At 33.7% G+C, this 16,849-nt stretch overlaps 3 protein-coding genes and 1 long non-coding RNA gene across 5 annotated transcripts; 3 read left to right on the forward strand and 1 right to left on the reverse strand.

Moving 5' to 3' along the window:
* The first annotated feature begins 177 nt into the window (after positions 1–177).
* On the forward strand, positions 178–3,752 carry LOC145600158 (ureide permease 1-like). 2 transcript variants are annotated; one of them, XM_081656057.1, is made up of 8 exons: positions 178–423; positions 1,215–1,466; positions 1,766–1,910; positions 1,993–2,167; positions 2,336–2,412; positions 2,520–2,617; positions 2,709–3,083; positions 3,236–3,752. In XM_081656057.1, the coding sequence occupies exons 2-8, from the start codon at positions 1,230–1,232 to the stop codon at positions 3,389–3,391; spliced, it is 1,263 nt and encodes a 420-aa protein (XP_081512183.1). In that variant the 5' UTR covers positions 178–423; positions 1,215–1,229; the 3' UTR covers positions 3,392–3,752. The 2 variants fall into 2 exon arrangements, with proteins under 2 accessions (XP_081512183.1, XP_081512184.1); XM_081656058.1 differs by having other exon boundaries at positions 2,369–2,412.
* Positions 3,753–4,895: 1,143 nt separating this feature from the next.
* On the forward strand, positions 4,896–8,075 carry LOC145603116 (ureide permease 2-like). Its single transcript, XM_081659248.1, has 7 exons — positions 4,896–4,966; positions 5,273–5,572; positions 6,462–6,600; positions 6,702–6,876; positions 6,967–7,075; positions 7,334–7,708; positions 7,803–8,075. Exons 1-7 carry the CDS (start codon positions 4,964–4,966, stop codon positions 7,953–7,955), a joined length of 1,254 nt encoding a protein of 417 aa, XP_081515374.1. The 5' UTR covers positions 4,896–4,963; the 3' UTR covers positions 7,956–8,075.
* Positions 8,076–9,516: 1,441 nt separating this feature from the next.
* On the forward strand, positions 9,517–11,576 carry LOC145601001 (ureide permease 2-like). The gene is made up of 6 exons (XM_081656901.1): positions 9,517–9,753; positions 10,069–10,207; positions 10,303–10,477; positions 10,575–10,683; positions 10,928–11,308; positions 11,424–11,576. The coding sequence occupies exons 1-6, from the start codon at positions 9,517–9,519 to the stop codon at positions 11,574–11,576; spliced, it is 1,194 nt and encodes a 397-aa protein (XP_081513027.1).
* Positions 11,577–12,565: 989 nt separating this feature from the next.
* On the reverse strand, positions 12,566–15,441 carry LOC145602151 (uncharacterized). Its single transcript, XR_014104500.1, has 2 exons — positions 15,168–15,441; positions 12,566–14,471 (listed from the first exon to the last, which is right to left on the reverse strand). It is a non-coding gene; the product is annotated as an uncharacterized LOC145602151 (long non-coding RNA).
* Between the last annotated feature and the right edge of the window lie 1,408 nt (positions 15,442–16,849).

Below are 16,849 nucleotides of genomic sequence, written 5' to 3' on the forward strand. Positions count from 1 at the left end.
TATACTTATGTTGTATTATAAATTACTTAAGCAAGTACTGTTTCTTAAAACGTGTAAAAGTCTCCATAATTCAAGCCAAACTAACCAATCATTACAACTCATAATAAAATTATAAAGTTTTAATTTTCAAAACATACAACCTCATTTATTTTGTCACACCCTTTGAATGAAGACAAAAAACCCATTTATATATAAATAGATTTACAAATAGCCAAAGTTGCCAATTAGCATACCTCAAAAAAGATCCAGATTCTGGGTGTTTTTGCTAATTTTAAGGTTTTATTCATGATTCTCTACTGTTCTAACTACATTTAAAGAATCTCAGCATTTCTAAACAAAAGTTACGTACTTTTTATTATAGATTCATTGTTGTGTTCTTCCTTTGAGCATTGATTCAATCTTCTTCTTCAACAAATTTAATTGGTATGCAACATTTTCTCTCTCCTCTTTTTATTTTTTTAGATAAGCTTATCTTAATCTTATTGCATCTGAAGTTTTGACCATATGTTTTTAAGATTTCTTTCTTTTTTTTTTAAATTTTTTTTATTATTTTTTTTAAATAATAATCTTAGAATTTTGGGTAAGTTTAATGATTTGTTATTTCATCAATTTCATACTAATGAAATTTGGGTCAAAGTTGGAAATTATTTTGTTCTTCATGTAGAAAGAGTGGAGCTTTCATTTGAGTCTGGAATTCAAAAACTTAGGGAGGTTGTTGTAAATTTTGTTATGTCTAATTTGTCTATGATTTTACTAAAATGCCCGTTATTATTATTATTCTTATTTTTTGAAACATTATTATTATTATTATTCTTATTCTTATTGTGACGTGACTGTTATTAGTACTCGATATTATTATTGTTATTGCTATTATTATAATTCGTGTTATGCATTGGTTATTATTTCTAAGATAGAGTAGACAATTAAGAAGATAGATCAACTTATCCAAATTGAGTAATCCATGCAATAAAAGCAAGATCAATTGATTCAATGCATTTTATCTAGTATTGTTGTTATGTAGTGAAGATCTACAATTGGTTATGTTTATCCATTATACCCTCAAATCTTGCATAATCAAAATAATGATCTTATCCTCTTAAAAAAAAAAAAAGTCAAAACGATATTTTTGGTGACATAAAGTCAGGCAAATAAAAGGGTGTTATGTGTTGAAGTATATTGGTATTTTCATGACTTAGAAAATATAATTTTTGCAGGTGAGATTATTGAAGATGTATCTGGTAGAGAGCAAAATAGGAGCTATATTTTGCATGCTACTCTCTTTGTTCTTCTTAGGGACATGGCCTGCTATACTGGCTTACCTCGAAAGGCGTGGCCGTCTTCCTCAACATACTTACCTTGATTATGCTATTACCAATCTCTTAGCTGCTATCTTTATAGCACTTACATTAGGTGAGATTGGAGAGAGCAAACCAGACATGCCTAATTTCTTGACTCAATTGTTTGAGGTAAGTCACTTTCTTTTGCTTTAAACTTGGTTCCTCACATTTTTGTGTTAGAGTTTCTAAAAATATGCAACAAATACCTGTTTTCCTATAGCAACTGCATCTTTGATCATTGGATCTTACATTCATATATTAGTTGACACATTTCATTTAGGCACGTCTGCCAATGCATATTTTTAGATGTTTTAATCTTAGTTTCCAGATAATTGGCCCTTACAGACTTACAGTGTACTGATTCATATTAGTTGACACATTTCATTTAGGCACGTTTAGATGTTTTAATCTTGTATATAATGTGACAGCTTCCAGATAATTGGCCCTCGGCGTGTTTTGCAATGGCCGGTGGAGTTGCTCTTAGTGTAGGGAATTTATCTATACAGTATGCTATGGCTTTAGCTGGTTTATCAGTTGTCGAGGTTGTAAGTGCTAGCATCACTGTTGTCATAGGTTCGTGTTATAATATTCATCTTACTCCTTTAGTCTAGAATTGAAACAACTGAAACTGATACATTGTCCTGTAAATTAACAGGAACCACAGTAAACTATTTCCTGGATGACAGAATAAACAAGGCAGAAATCCTGTTCCCTGGAGTAGGGTGTTTTCTGATTGCAGTGTTCCTGGGTTCGGCTGTTCATAAGTCTAATGATGCTGATAATACTGCAAAACTTAAAAATATGGACAGTAACCTTGAAGAAGAGGAAAGGTATACATTGTCTGCACTATGATAAAGAACTCATTCAATTCCATTAGGAATTACTTGCAACAATATTTAAGACGTGTGAAACTTTATACATGTGCTCATTTGCTATGAGGTATAGTAGTACTAGTAGTAACAGTTTTGTCGAATTGTGTACTTGCAACAATATTTCAGACTTGTGATGTCATCCACTCCGACTTTTGACAGGAAATCCGACATTCCAGCCTCAGATGGAGCATCTGCTCATAAAGGTTGAGAAGTTAGGATAATTTATGTTACATAGTACATCTAGTGCATGTATGGATGCCACTAGACTAGGACTAGGAATAGAATTTCTCAACTTCCTCTTTGCTTTCAGTTCCTATGGACCTTGAAAAGGCAAATGGAAGTACAAAGGAGCCGGAGTTTGGGACTGCAAAGTTCCTCATTCAACTCGAAGAAAAAAGATCCATTAAGGTCAGTTAGGTTGCTTAGAATGTATGGAATCTATTGTTTGTGATGATGATTTAGCTTCAATTGTCTCATATGTTATGTAATCCATTTGCAGGTGTTTGGCCGGAGTATCTGGATTGGTTTAGCACTAACATTTTTTGCTGGAATTTGCTACTCCTTTTTCTCTCCTCTGTTCAATGTGGCAACCAATGATCAGTTTCATAGATTGAAGAAAGGGGTGCCTCATTTGGTTGTATATACCGCTTTTTTCTACTTCTCTGTCTCCTCTTTTGCTATTGCACTCATCTTGAATGCCGCCTTTCTATTTCACCCTATTTTGGGATTGCCAAAGTCATCATTTGATGCCTACTTTAAGGATTGGAATGGTCGAGGTTGGGCCCTTTTGGCTGGTTTGTTATGTGGTTTCGGAAATGGTCTGCAGTTCATGGGAGGTCAGGCTGCAGGATATGCTGCAGCTGATGCAGTTCAGGTTAGTCAATTTAGTGAATTTTTGGTCTATAGAGATAAGCGAGTCACAAAGGGTAGTGGTGTAGACAGGATTACTGGTTTCTTGCTATTGCCTCATGCTAATTACAATTTTGTTTTAACATTTTGTTTGATTGTTGGTGTGTCAATTATCAGGCACTTCCCCTGGTGAGCACCTTTTGGGGTGTAGTAGCTTTTGGAGAATACAGGAAATCCTCAAGGAAAACATACACACTGCTAGTAAGCATGCTGTCAATGTTCATCATCGCGGTTGCAATCCTCATGGCATCATCTGGGCACAGAAACTCATAATATGGCTTCAGACAATGACCTACATTGTTGCAGTCTAGAGTCTACTGAAGAAGATGATGCATGAATAGCGATTCATAGGTGGTTCTTCGTTGTTTACTCTAGGAATGTCCGAATGTGTAACATATATATAAATGAAATTTGTTTAAATGTTTTCTTTCTTAGTTTCTTGCAAAGGAAATAATGGTTTATAGATTGGTTGGAAATAGCTAAGAAGTGCCAAAGTTTTCCTTGAAAGTAGTAGCTGTTTGAAAATTAGAGTAATACTAAGAAATATGGGAAGTAATTTGCATAAAACACCTTGGTAATTTTAAAATCCATTGGTTTTGATGCAAAATACATGTTTCCCTTTGTAAGCTTAGCTTATAATAATGAAATACCTGTATATTGTTCTTCTTTCCCTATTTTGGGGTGAAAGAGGGGGCTGAGTCCCATAATATACTTGAAACTGCAATTTTGTTTTGTTTGTTCCTGCATTTGTAAGTTACGTCGCGTATTGCAAGTGATAGATCACATGTCGACATATGATACGCTACTTCGACCATCCATTTATTTTAAACACCCAATTGAAGTAAAAAAACGGAACATAAGTTGTTCATATTGAGTACGAGTCATGTCAATTTAGGCTAGGGCTAGTCCACATATCAATTGTGAGTTATTTGATCAATTTTCAGTTTGTTATAGTTGAGTCATTGTCAATTAGCTTATCACAGTATAAAAAGTCTTCATATGTAAGATACATATGTTTTCAAGTCTATTTGACTCATCATGTAATTTCAAGTAATATTTTACGTCTAAATATTTCAAATTATATACGTAGATATGAGACGTTTTCATCAGATCTACTTGAGTCGTTATGGTACATTACTTACCTATACAGTATACACTTGCATTGTTGCATATACAAGATTGTCCAAGCAAGTGGGACCAAATAATTGAAATGCATGTTGAATAATCATACTATAATAGCCAAAAGCCAAAACTCATAACTGCCCACAAAAATTGACTCATAAGTGGGCTGTTACTAATAATACTGAGAATCAGTAAATATAAGGAAACAAAAAGATTCTACCTTTTCAAAAGATTCCATGCAGTCAAATTCCAAAGTCAACGGATCCCCATTACATAGCAATGATCATCCAATCACAAAATTACTTCTCCAAACAAAATTTCTTTTAACATCACCAACAATTTTTACAATCTCAATCCACCTACCCACTATATACAGTAGTAGTAAAACTATTTTAGTCAAATTCCAAAACCTTATTATCATCATCATCACAAAAAAAAGAAAAAAAAGAAAAAAAAGAAAGAAAATGGTTTAGTAAATAATACTCTGTTTCAATCAATATCACATCAATTTTGGGTAAGCTTTCTTGTTTTAATTATAATACAGTACAAAGTATTTAATTTGGTTTGTTTTCATTGGATATTTTTAATTTTTGTTGTGAATTGATTGATGTTTGTTTTTTATGAAATGTATCATGCCATCTTTCTTTATTTTTGTGGGGTTATCCTTTTCTTATAATGCTTGTTTTCTATTACTGAATTAATTTTTTCTTCATTTTTCTCAAAATGGTGAGTTTATATTATTTTTTTATTTTTCTGAATTTCATTATTTTTTTCTTTTTTGAAAATTTGTGTATATTTTCTCCTTTTCTTAGATCTGGGAAAATTGAATTATTATACAATGCTCAAGAAAAAAAAAAAAAAAAAAAAAAAGAGAAAAAAACACTCATTTGGATCATTGGGTGTTTTATCAAAGATTTCCAAATTGAATTTTGTTGATTCTAAATAGAAAAAGATTGAATTTTTAATTGTAAAGTGCATGTGTTTATAATTTTCTGATAATTAATGACAATAAATGTGTGATATGATGATCAGGAGGAGTTTAAGGAAGCAAGTTTACTAGTATTTGACCAGAAGATAATTGTAAGTGGGTTAAAAATGTTTCTAGTAGAGAGCAAAGGAGGGGCAATAGCATGTATGCTCTTTTCATTGTTGTTCTTGGGGACATGGCCTGCTGTATTAGCCTTCCTCGAAAGGCGAGGCCGGCTTCCTCAACATACTTATCTTGATTACTCCATTACCAATCTCTTGGCTGCTGTGATCATTGCCCTTACTCTTGGTCAGATAGGGGATGCCAAACCAGGCATGCCTAATTTCATCACCCAACTTTATCAGGTCACCTAACTTGTTTTATTTTGCTCATTTTAATATAAATTGATCAAAAATTTTAGATCTTTTGAAAACTGAATGGTTATGACCTTGTTCTGTTATTCTGTTTGTTTATAACCAAGATATTTGTTCTATGTTATTCTGTTTGTTTATAACCAAGATATTTGTTCTATGTTATTCTGTTTTAGTACTAGGTGAATACTTGTGCTTCATAAAGGATAAATCATAACATAACATATTTCTTTTTTGTTTGTTTCAAAATAGTGACCAAAACTTTGAATAATGACATATGTAGCTCTTTATGGTTACAAATAAACATTTGATAGCTTTTCAAAATTGATACTTTGAATTAATTTAGGAAATGCATGACAAAAAAAAAAAAAAATCACATGTCATTCATAGTGAAGCCAATGCTTTATTTACTTCGTATTATATCTACTTTTATCTCCTTATATGTAGTCCTTAGGACTTCATATACCAGTTTTTTTAAATTTACTGTAATTTTTACTGGTGCGCATAACTTTATAGTTTTTTTTTTGTATGTTATCTCGACTTTAATTTATGTGTGTTCACACTATATTTCTCTGGAGAACATTGCTTAATTCAATACTTCGTATGTTGCAAGCTTGCAATTAATCTTGGGATTTTGGGAAGGAATGTACATGAATTCATAAGCAGATTTGAGGGGAGGAATTCTGTTTTTTTTTTTTTCCCCCTCTCCCTTTCATCAAATAAGATGTTATATTGCTTTTAATTTAAGAATTTGACTAACTGATGTATCAGTCATTAGAATCAGTAATAGAAACATATTTTCATGCAATTAACTGATCAATGGTCTATATATTTTTTACAGAACCAGTGATGATTTTAAACATTGTAAGATTGTTTGCTGCAGGATAACTGGCCCTCGGTGTTATTTGCAATGGTTGGTGGAGTAGTCCTCAGTATCGGAAATCTGTCCACGCAATATGCTTGGGCATTAGTAGGTTTATCTGTAGTAGAGGTGGTCTCTGCTAGCATTACTGTTGTAATAGGTGTATATTTACCTTTTGCTCTGAGCTCAATCTTTTGATTTTACAAGCTGAAGATGTTTGTTACTGAGATGTTCACTACTGTCTGTTTTCGATACTTACAGGAACTACATTAAACTATTTTCTGGATGACAAAATTAACAAGGCTTACATACTTTTCCCTGGTGTCGCGTGTTTTTTGATTGCTGTCATTTTGGGATCACTTGTTCACTCATCTAATGCATCAGATAACAAGAAAAAGCTCAGTCATTTGTCAAGTGGTTATGAAGACAAAGCAGTGTATGTATATATCACTTCTTTTACAGAACAGTAGTCAGTAGCTTGGTTTACATTCGATACAATGTTATTAACACAGTCGAAATATAACAGCAATAAGGGTGTTTCAAAGGATCCTGAAACCGGAAAAGAAAGTAAGGTACCAGCACAGTTTGGGACTGCAGAATATCTCATTGAATTAGAGGATAAGAGATCCATAAAGGTACGCTACATGCCTACATCAACTGCAGCTAATTTCCGTTGTGTTCAGCATTAGAAGTGATTTATTTGCAGCTGACACATATTTATCAGTTATCAAATATCATCCAATTGATAGTTACCTGTTAAAAAGCTACTAACAGACATGAATCACATATGCAATATTCGACTAGCAAACATCTTTTATTGAATGGTTTTGGTGTTAGTATCATACATTTGTTGATTATTTATTTATTGAAATCGTTCATTCCATCATATGCAGGTGTTTGATAGGAGCATTTGGCTAGGACTCGCTATAACTTTCTTTTCCGGGATCTGCTTTTCTCTATTCTCTCCAGCTTTCAACCTAGCAACAAATGACCAGTTCCACCTTCTAAAGAAAGGAGTCCCTCATTTAGTTGTTTACACTGCTTTCTTCTACTTCTCAGTCTGTTGTTTCGTGGTTGCCATCGTTCTGAACATCACATTCTTATACCACCCTATACTGAACTTGCCCAAGTCATCGATTAAGGCCTACCTGGCAGACTCGAAAGGAAGAGGGTGGGCCTTACTTGCAGGGCTCCTCTGTGGTTTTGGAAATGGCCTTCAGTTCATGGGAGGTCAGGCTGCAGGTTATGCTGCAGCTGATGCTGTTCAGGTATGTCAGATTTCATCCACAGCGTGTACAAATCTATGGATTAACTCTAAATACATTTCACTAACTTGTATAAATTCTTGGATGTTATTACCAGGCACTTCCTCTGGTTAGCACCTTTTGGGCTGTACTACTATTCGGCGAGTACAGAAAATCTTCAAGAAGAACATATATATTACTAGTTAGCATGCTGTTGATGTTCGTTGTAGCAGTTGGTATCCTGATGGCATCTTCAGGACATAGGAAATGATTTATTTAGCTTCGAAGAAATTTAGGAATTAGGCATTTTTATACACAAAAGTGCTGATTTATGTTATTGAACATTGTCTTAAACATTTGGATAAATTAAAATGTTATATATTCTGTATAAGTACACAAGTAAATCCTAGGGATTTAGAGGTTGAAGATTAAAACATAATAAGGGAATATAAGTGACTAAGTGAATTTCCCTCAAAAAAAAAAAAAAAAGTGACTAAGTGAAAAATCAAAACAGTAAAAATCATACGGTATTAACTTTATAAATCATCATTGGGCTAAAATGCTAGATAAATATACATTAGTAGGTTACGTTGGGTTTTTGCTCCAAACAATTCTTCAAATTTACTTCATCTTGCGTTTTTCAATCAATTGCCCAGTTCCCACCTTTAGCTCCTTTGGGAATTGGGATTGATGATGTGTCAAAACAATGATACGAAGTAAATAGTATATATTCATCATAAAGCCTGGTTAAGTCACAACAAATGAGAGTCTGATTACATATAAGTCCAATATTGTTTCATCTCATAGTTTCAAATTAATTGATACTCCGTAATAATTAAGTAAAAATAATAATTTAGGATTTTAAAAAACTAGTCATCCTCTTAATCTTTAACATAGATTAATTAATCTCATCTCACACATGGATTAATAATACAAGCAATCGCTGCATATTTTGAGCTGTTCTTTCCAGTAAGGAAGATGATGAAGGATCCGAGACAACCTGGCGTACATGTACGTACTTTATAAACTTTATAAAATCTTCATTGGGCTAAACCAAGTCGTGTTGGATAAAAGTTTGCATACATAAAAGCTTAACAGACTTTCAACATGAGATGACCCTCTCCAAGGGCAAATATTCTGTAACTAAGACGGCTAATGTCAATTTAATTGGGACTGCTAATGTCACTTTGGTGATAGACTAGACTCATTCACGGATCTATACTTGTTGTTAGAGAAAAACTCAACCAAAAGTTTAAGCTAATAGTTGAGGCAACGCCCCCTCACACGTAAGTTTGTTGGGCTTGAAGTGTGGAAACAGCTTGGGCCCCTCTTGTGTTCAGCCTGAAAAGGTAACAAGATCAAAACGCCAAATTCATCATAATTATCACCACGCAATTAAACTTTGATTATCGTATAACCAGGATTACCTTGGGAGCCAAGGAAATTTATCATACTTTTTTATCTTATATGCCAATCTTAATTAAGTATCCTTCTTATAATGTCCTTGATCATCAAGTAATCCTAAACAAATTAAATACCTAATTAACAATTAACATCAACATAGCCGAAGCCCTACATCTTATGTCACACTAGACACTACTATAAATTACACCAAGTTTTAAAAATAAATCATAACTTCGTTAGACTTTACAGAAACTGCTTAAAATTTTAAAAGTGTGAAACTTTAATATTTGGGAAGCAATTTTTCTCATCAAATTTCAGTTAAAAGTAAATTCTTGTTTATATTTTTCTCACTACCTGTATATAATTGTACATATTTTGATCAAGAATATACAAATAGAGTATAATTTGTGAATAAGTGAGTTAAAAAGATGTTTGTAGTAGAGAGCAAAGGAGGAGCAATAGTATGTATGTTAATAGCCTTGCTGTTCTTGGGAACATGGACAGCTATTTTAGCCTTACTCGAAAGGCGTGGCCGTCTTCCTCAACATAGCTATCTTGATTACTCCATTGCCAATCTTTTAGCTGCTGTGATCATTGCTCTTACTCTTGGTCAGATTGGTGATGCTAAGCCTGGCATGCCTAATTTCTTCACCCAACTTTCTCAGGTCACCTCTTCTTTTTCTTTATTTTATATTTTAAACAGGAAAATTTTCTTTAATCTAGGAATATTATTGGTGTAATAATGTAATACTATGTGTATTAGTACAACACTTAATCTTTTAGTAACATTTACTTGTGTTCATAGTGTGTAATTATACTATTCTTGTGTATGTTCGCGCTTCTTTATGCAAGCGTGCTAAGAAAATATGTTACAATTATTTTAGAGCACGTAACTGGTACAATTGTACAAAATTTCTAATCTAAATTGTAGTAGCAAGGTTACTACAATTTATTAACCTTAGTAAGGGTGCTTGTTGCAGGATAACTGGCCGTGTGTGTTATTCGCAATGGCGGGTGGAGTAGTCCTTAGTATCGGAAATCTATCCACACAATATGCTTGGGCATTAGTAGGTTTATCTGTAGTAGAGGTGGTAGTTTGTAGCATTACTGTTGTAATAGGTAAATTCCTTTTGCTGTGAATTCAACCTTTCTTTGGACAAGATGAGGTTTTTTGTGATGAGATGTTTATGATGGTCTGCAATATTTCTGTACAGGCACCACATTGAACTATTTCCTTGATGATAAAATTAACAAGGCTGCAGTTCTTTTCCCCGGTGTAGCGTGTTTTCTGATTGCTGTTATTTTAGGCTCATTTGTTCACTCATCAAATGCCTCTGATAACAAGAAGAAACTGAGGCATTTGTCAACTGGTTTTGAAGATAAAGCAGAGTAATTTTCACTTCTTTTCTTACAAGAATTATGTAATGAATTGAAATTGGTAGGTTTGTATTCTAATGCAATTCTGTAACACAATCAACTTTGACAGTTACAAGGGTGCTTCAATGGATCCTGAAAAGGGAAAAGAAACTCAGGTAGAGACACAATTTGGGACTGCAGAATTCCTCGTCGAACTAGAGAATAAGAGATCCATAAAGGTATTCTACTTGAACTGCAACAACTTTCTAGGAATGACCAGTAATATTTTCTGTGGTAGTACAAAATCATATAACAATAACATGTTACATCACAATTGTTACAACTCCTACTTACTAGCACCTATGTACAAATCGATATCTATACTTAGTATATGTTTTGTGATTGTGAAAAATTATTAGCATCAATGCATCATCATGATTACATAACTCTGCCTTCCTGTAGTGCTTATATCAGATGCATCAGTTGTTCAGTAATCTTTCAATAATATGGCTTGGACTTGCTATAACTTTCTTTTCCGGAGTGTGCATCTCTCTATTCTCACCAGCATTGAATATAGCAACAAATGACCAGTTCCATCTCCTAAGGAAAGGAGTAACCCATTTGGTGGTTTACACTGCTTTCTTCTACTTCACAGTCTCTAGTTTCGTGGTTTCTGTTGTTCTTAACATCATATTCCTATACCGCCCCATCTTAAAATTGCCAAAGTCGTCGTTTAAGGCCTACCTGGCAGACTCAAAAGGAAGAGGGTGGGCTTTGCTTGCAGGGCTTCTCTGTGGTTTTGGGAATGGCCTACAGTTCATGGGTGGTCAGGCTGCTGGTTATGCTGCAGCTGATTCTGTTGAGGTAAGTTAGATTTCAATCACTGGCCCTACTAATTTTACAAGTCTCTTTATTTAATTTTTCCTGTTCCAAATTTAATAATAGACTTGTATGAATTTTTGGATGGTATTTATATCAGGCACTTCCTCTGGTGAGCACCTTTTGGGCTATACTATTATTCGGCGAGTACAGAAAATCTTCAAGAAAAACATATACATTGCTAGTTAGCATGTTGTTGATGTTTGTTGTGGCTGTTGGTGTCCTCATGGCATCTTCAGGACATAGGAAATAATTTAGCTTTGAAATATTGTACAAGTATATACTTGTATATATTAGGCTAGGCGGCCTAGGCCTTTTGAAATGCAGAAGTACTGATTTATGTAAAGCACTGTCTGAAACACTTTTAAGTGTAAGTAACAAGTTTACACTTGATAAACTTGTTACTTAGACTTGGAGTCTATCAGATCCAAAAATAATGCATAGCCTCAATTATCAAAATTAATTCTTTGATTTATCAAACTTAAAAACTTTTTTATGCGGGGATAATTGGATAACAAAGTTAACAACTTAAAAATGATTTTGTCACTTCATGTTAGTGTAGCATAGAAATTGTGCTTCTAACGATGAGAATGACAAGATTAATTGTTCAAAGTTTACACATAGTTAATATAAATATTACTCCGTAATTCATATCTCTCGTCATACAATCAGTTATATAAAATGAAAGAATGGATCTAGATGGATTCGAACCACCAACCTCCCAAACATAATTTGGGTGCTCATTCCATTTAGAGCTTATAGATCATAAATCACCTGACATAACATGAAATTTTAACTAGGTCGGGGCATCATGCTTTTTCTAAAAACAAGACTATATTGTAGCTCAAAAAAAAAAAAAAAAAAAAAAGCTAACAGCACTGTCTTTTGTTACAACTTACAAACCCTCATCCTCTCCTACCAGGCTACCATCCATATCCAATAATTTACTAAACTTAACACTTTGTGAGACTGTGATAGACAGAATAGGCAAAACGAAAGACAAAGATCAAATACCCACACCACAATCAAACCGATTGCAATGAGCATCATCTTCTACTCCCAGGAAGTGTAAGTGTGCAACACAAAGGAACTTCAAATTTAATAATAATTCAGGTAATAATTGAAAAAAAAAAAAAAAGAAAAAAAAAGGCCAAGCTAAAGCAATTTAAATCTATTAATCATATTTACTAAATTGAATAAATAAAAGTAAGGCAGGGAAAACATATCTTAAAGACAGCATAGTCAACAATCAATCAAAAAATATTATTGATAGGTGCACATCTCACTTTGACAACAGCAACTTAGTGTTCAATCGTTGAAGTAGTGCCATTTAGCAAAACACATCAAGCATCAACAATCAATACTTCAATTATTCTTGATAGCTTTGGCGTTGAGAACATATTCAGTTTACATTCAACTGTGAATAAGTACTGTCATTACAGATATCAAAGCTTTCTAATGAGCATATTTGGCAAACCATCCATGCAAAACTATTCAGCGGCGACAGTTGTAGACGTGCAGATGGGATCTGATCCTCAAAATCAGAACAGCAACTTGGCCACATAGCGTTAGAGTATCGACAGTCTGGCACCAAGAATGTATAAAACCTGTAGAGGAAATTCTAATACAAAAGCGTACAAGGAGAATGATACAATTTCTATTACATCAATAATTTAACACTTGCAAGACTCAACACTATTGTTCTCAGTTGACAGAATATAAAATGCAAAACAAAAGCAACAAAGAGCAGAATTAAAATAACAAAAAAAAAAAAAAAAAAAAAATTTGCTCGTTTGTAGAAGATTTTTTAAATTAATTTGAGTATCAAGTTGCCTGAACAGAATGCATAATAAATAAACTTATAATCTACTTCAAGGATTACAGTTGTATGAAGCTGTCAAACTAAATATTTACATGGTTGGGAGATTGCCAAATAACCCCAAATGGTATGGTTTTTAAGAATTATAATCTGTATGGGTGACTACGTTCCCATACATGAGGGTTGGTGCAGCGTACACATATATGATGGTGCAGTACATATAAAAGGGGATCAGTACAGCATACATTGCAGTGGCATATATGACCTATCTGTGCAACTGGCAAGTAGTAATCACATCTTCTATTTTGCAATATCCTCTACACATGGTTACCTATTCTTTTGATAGATACTTGTATATATGCAATAATATAGATATCTGTATGTAGCTTTGCACATGAGATTGTCCATGGAAGTCAAACTAAAGTTCTTGGAGTAAGTTCTGTATGGGTAAGTCAATGAAGAAATGTTCTACATGCTCAACATTCTCAAAATAAATTAAGTTCTAAATAAGCAGAATTTCTCAAAATATACTCTATACAAGACGATTGTAGAAGGCCTAAGAGCCCTAATTTAGAAAGTTTCAACGACCAGGGATCTGTGCATGCAAACAATTTCGAAGACAACACTTGTAAGACGTCTTGATGTGAATAAGGACACCACCTTAACCTTTGCAGATTGCATTGCAATTTAAATCGTACTAAGTAATAAAAGAGGGAAATTAGAAAGGCTTTTGATAAATATAGAATTTGATAAATATACCTTGGCAACATTGGATCTTGGCCAAATATGCTATCCACTGCAATCATTTGACAGTAGATTTGCTCGATGTTGGTGGCAATTGTGGTGGAGTTTGATGATTCAAGTGCAACGGGTGCAGGGAAAGGGAGACAAATAAAGAAAAAACAGAAACAACACACGCACACACCGTTGGGAGAGCCGGTAAAAACCCCGTGCCATCTCCCAACAAAACCACAAAAACGATTTTTATTGACATTGATGACCTGCCAAGCAAGCGCACCCGACATGGCAAAGGTCGACTAACATGACCAATTCAGGAAAACACTCCATTCTCCCCAACACACCAACCATACTAACTAATACTGCCACTTTCTCATCCACATACAGTATACTCACCATAACACATATATTCAAAGTAATCTATCTCAACTACAAAGTACATATTATGTGAACACACCATAGAATTTGGAGAGTCAAACAGCAGCACAGCCATCTTCTTATATGGCCTTATCAGCGTGCTGAACCGTGCAGAACATCCGACGATCAATCAAAACCAAGCCACTAGCTACACATCAGAGCACTGCAAGAGTCCTGGTTCCAACAAGCGACATAGTACTAGTAAAAATCAATCAACTATAAACTTACTCAAGCTAAACATATAAATTCATCTAACCGAACAATCATGTTTATAACTTCGTCTAAACGAACCAACCATCAAAGATGAATCAAGCTTCTTGAATCGCATGAAATCAATTACATACTTGAACTTACAATTTCAATTTCAAACCTATAAAGATTAAATTTAATATTCATCACATTATTCACATACCAAAAGAGAATCAATAGAACGAAAACAATAAGCAATTGCACAGTTTTCCAACAATTAAGACAGATATATGCAGCAATCAAATTCTTGAAATAATAGCGATTCACAGAGAGATATTCACATCAAAACAGAAAAATTAATCTAAATATTCGTAAATTTCAATTAAATTAAACGAAAGAAATAATGTAACGATCATACGAAAAAGCACTTTTGGAATCAAAATTTCAATGACCTGGAAAATTCAGCGATCAAATTCTTAATATGTTTGAATAACAATAATCAAACAGATAAATCGATTCAAAGAAAGGCAGAGACAACTTATTCGAATCAAATTCATCTCCTACGCCAAACGATCATAAAATTCTACCAAAATCAACAGAAAAAACTGATAATTTCAAGAATTCATAATTTCTGCAAATAAATTTTAATTGTATAAAAAAGATCAGATAATAAACTAATACCTCCGAAATCAATCAAATCTGCAAAAAGTGAAGAAATAATCGCGAATCGACACGAACCAAATAGATCATTGAACAAATCAACGAATTTGAAGAACGATTAATTGATTAATTTGAAGAACAGAAAATTGTTCCGAGAAATCTGATCGAGGAGAAGAAGACATGGTTAAGAGAAGAGAGAAAGGAATCAGAAAACTGGTAAAAGTGTCAAATATATATAGTGGATCGAGAAAAGTAATGGACGGTTGAGATTGCATGGTTAATTGATGATCGGACGGTTGAGCGTTCAGTTTATTGCTTAGAAGCTTGGTATTATAAGTTCGGCGGAAAAAAAGGGGCTATTAAAGTATTAATAGAGTGGATAGAGTTGGCGGTAGAATTAGGCCACATCATCAGGGCGCGAATAATATTAGCTGGTAGTTAAAATAGTAATACGTGGATAACTAGACCTGTCAATTTGTATCAACGAGTCAGATTTGGGTCAAATCTTAGATTTGAATCGTTTAATTTGAGTGATAAAAAATAAAAAAAAATAAAAAAAAAAAGTAATTAAGACCTTGTTCAACTCTAATCAGTTCAGTTTAGCTCAGTTCGGTAAATTAAAACAAACCCTTCGTGTCAACAGGTCAAGTTCGGGTCAAATTTTGGATTGTTTGAGATTTTGAGTCGTTTGGTTCTAGTGGTTTGATTTGTTTGGAATTTTAATAATTACAAATTAAATGGGTCAATTTCGGGTCATTTGGGTCGGGTCAAGTAGGATACCATTTCTCTCTGAGTAATTTGGATTGACATGTCTAACAGTAATTAAAATGTAAATTAAAACTCCGTAGAAATTTTACATGGGACAAAGTGAGTATATATTGATACGGAGTATGATAATACTGAAGAACGAGGCAACAATTAGTGGTTCATTCCGAGATACCGAGAACCAAAGAGATTGTTAGCTATTGCAATTGTAAAACAGATTACTCTGTATTAGCTTTGGAAATCATAAACTAAATTACCTATTTACCTAATTATCAATGTACATTCACTATACAAAATAATCAGTGGGAGTCGATAGTCCATTAGACTTCTCACCCGCCTATATATACGTACAACTACTTCATACTTCATATCCCTCTTACACTACAATCAGAAAACTTTATTTTTAAAAAAAAAAATCAAGAGATCAAGAAAGAAAAAATGGCGAGCACTGCTATGAAAGTGCTATCTTTTATTGTCATGTTGCTTGGATTGTTGAAGGAGGTTCCAACTCAAAATCATATGGCTATGAGGGGAGTAGCCCCTTAGCCTTATAAAGTGGACATAACTTTCTTTTCACTTCAATGTGGGATACACATCCCAATTATCCTCTTTCAATGTGGGATAACACTTTCACTCACATGTGGATTTTCTCATGGGCTCAACACATGAAGGCACCTGGCCAACCCGGGAAGAAGATTTTCAGGGACGATTTTGAGAAGGATCCTGCTACCTATTTTCGTAATCTCCGAAAGAAATAATACTTCGTATTAATTAGGCCTTATTAGTTGGGTCTTGGTTGTTATTCTATATGGCTCTTTTCGACTTCGTTTTCTTTTCTTAGCTTCGTTTATGTTTTATTTGATGTTTTATTTGTACTCTCTTCTCCTTCCTTTGGTGGAGAAGTTTTATTATCATCTATGAAATATGTATTCTACCAT

Source organism: Chenopodium album, chromosome 21 (genome assembly GCF_948465745.1).
Source record: "Chenopodium album chromosome 21, dcCheAlbu1.1, whole genome shotgun sequence".
Classification (NCBI taxonomy): Eukaryota; Viridiplantae; Streptophyta; class Magnoliopsida; order Caryophyllales; family Amaranthaceae; genus Chenopodium; species Chenopodium album.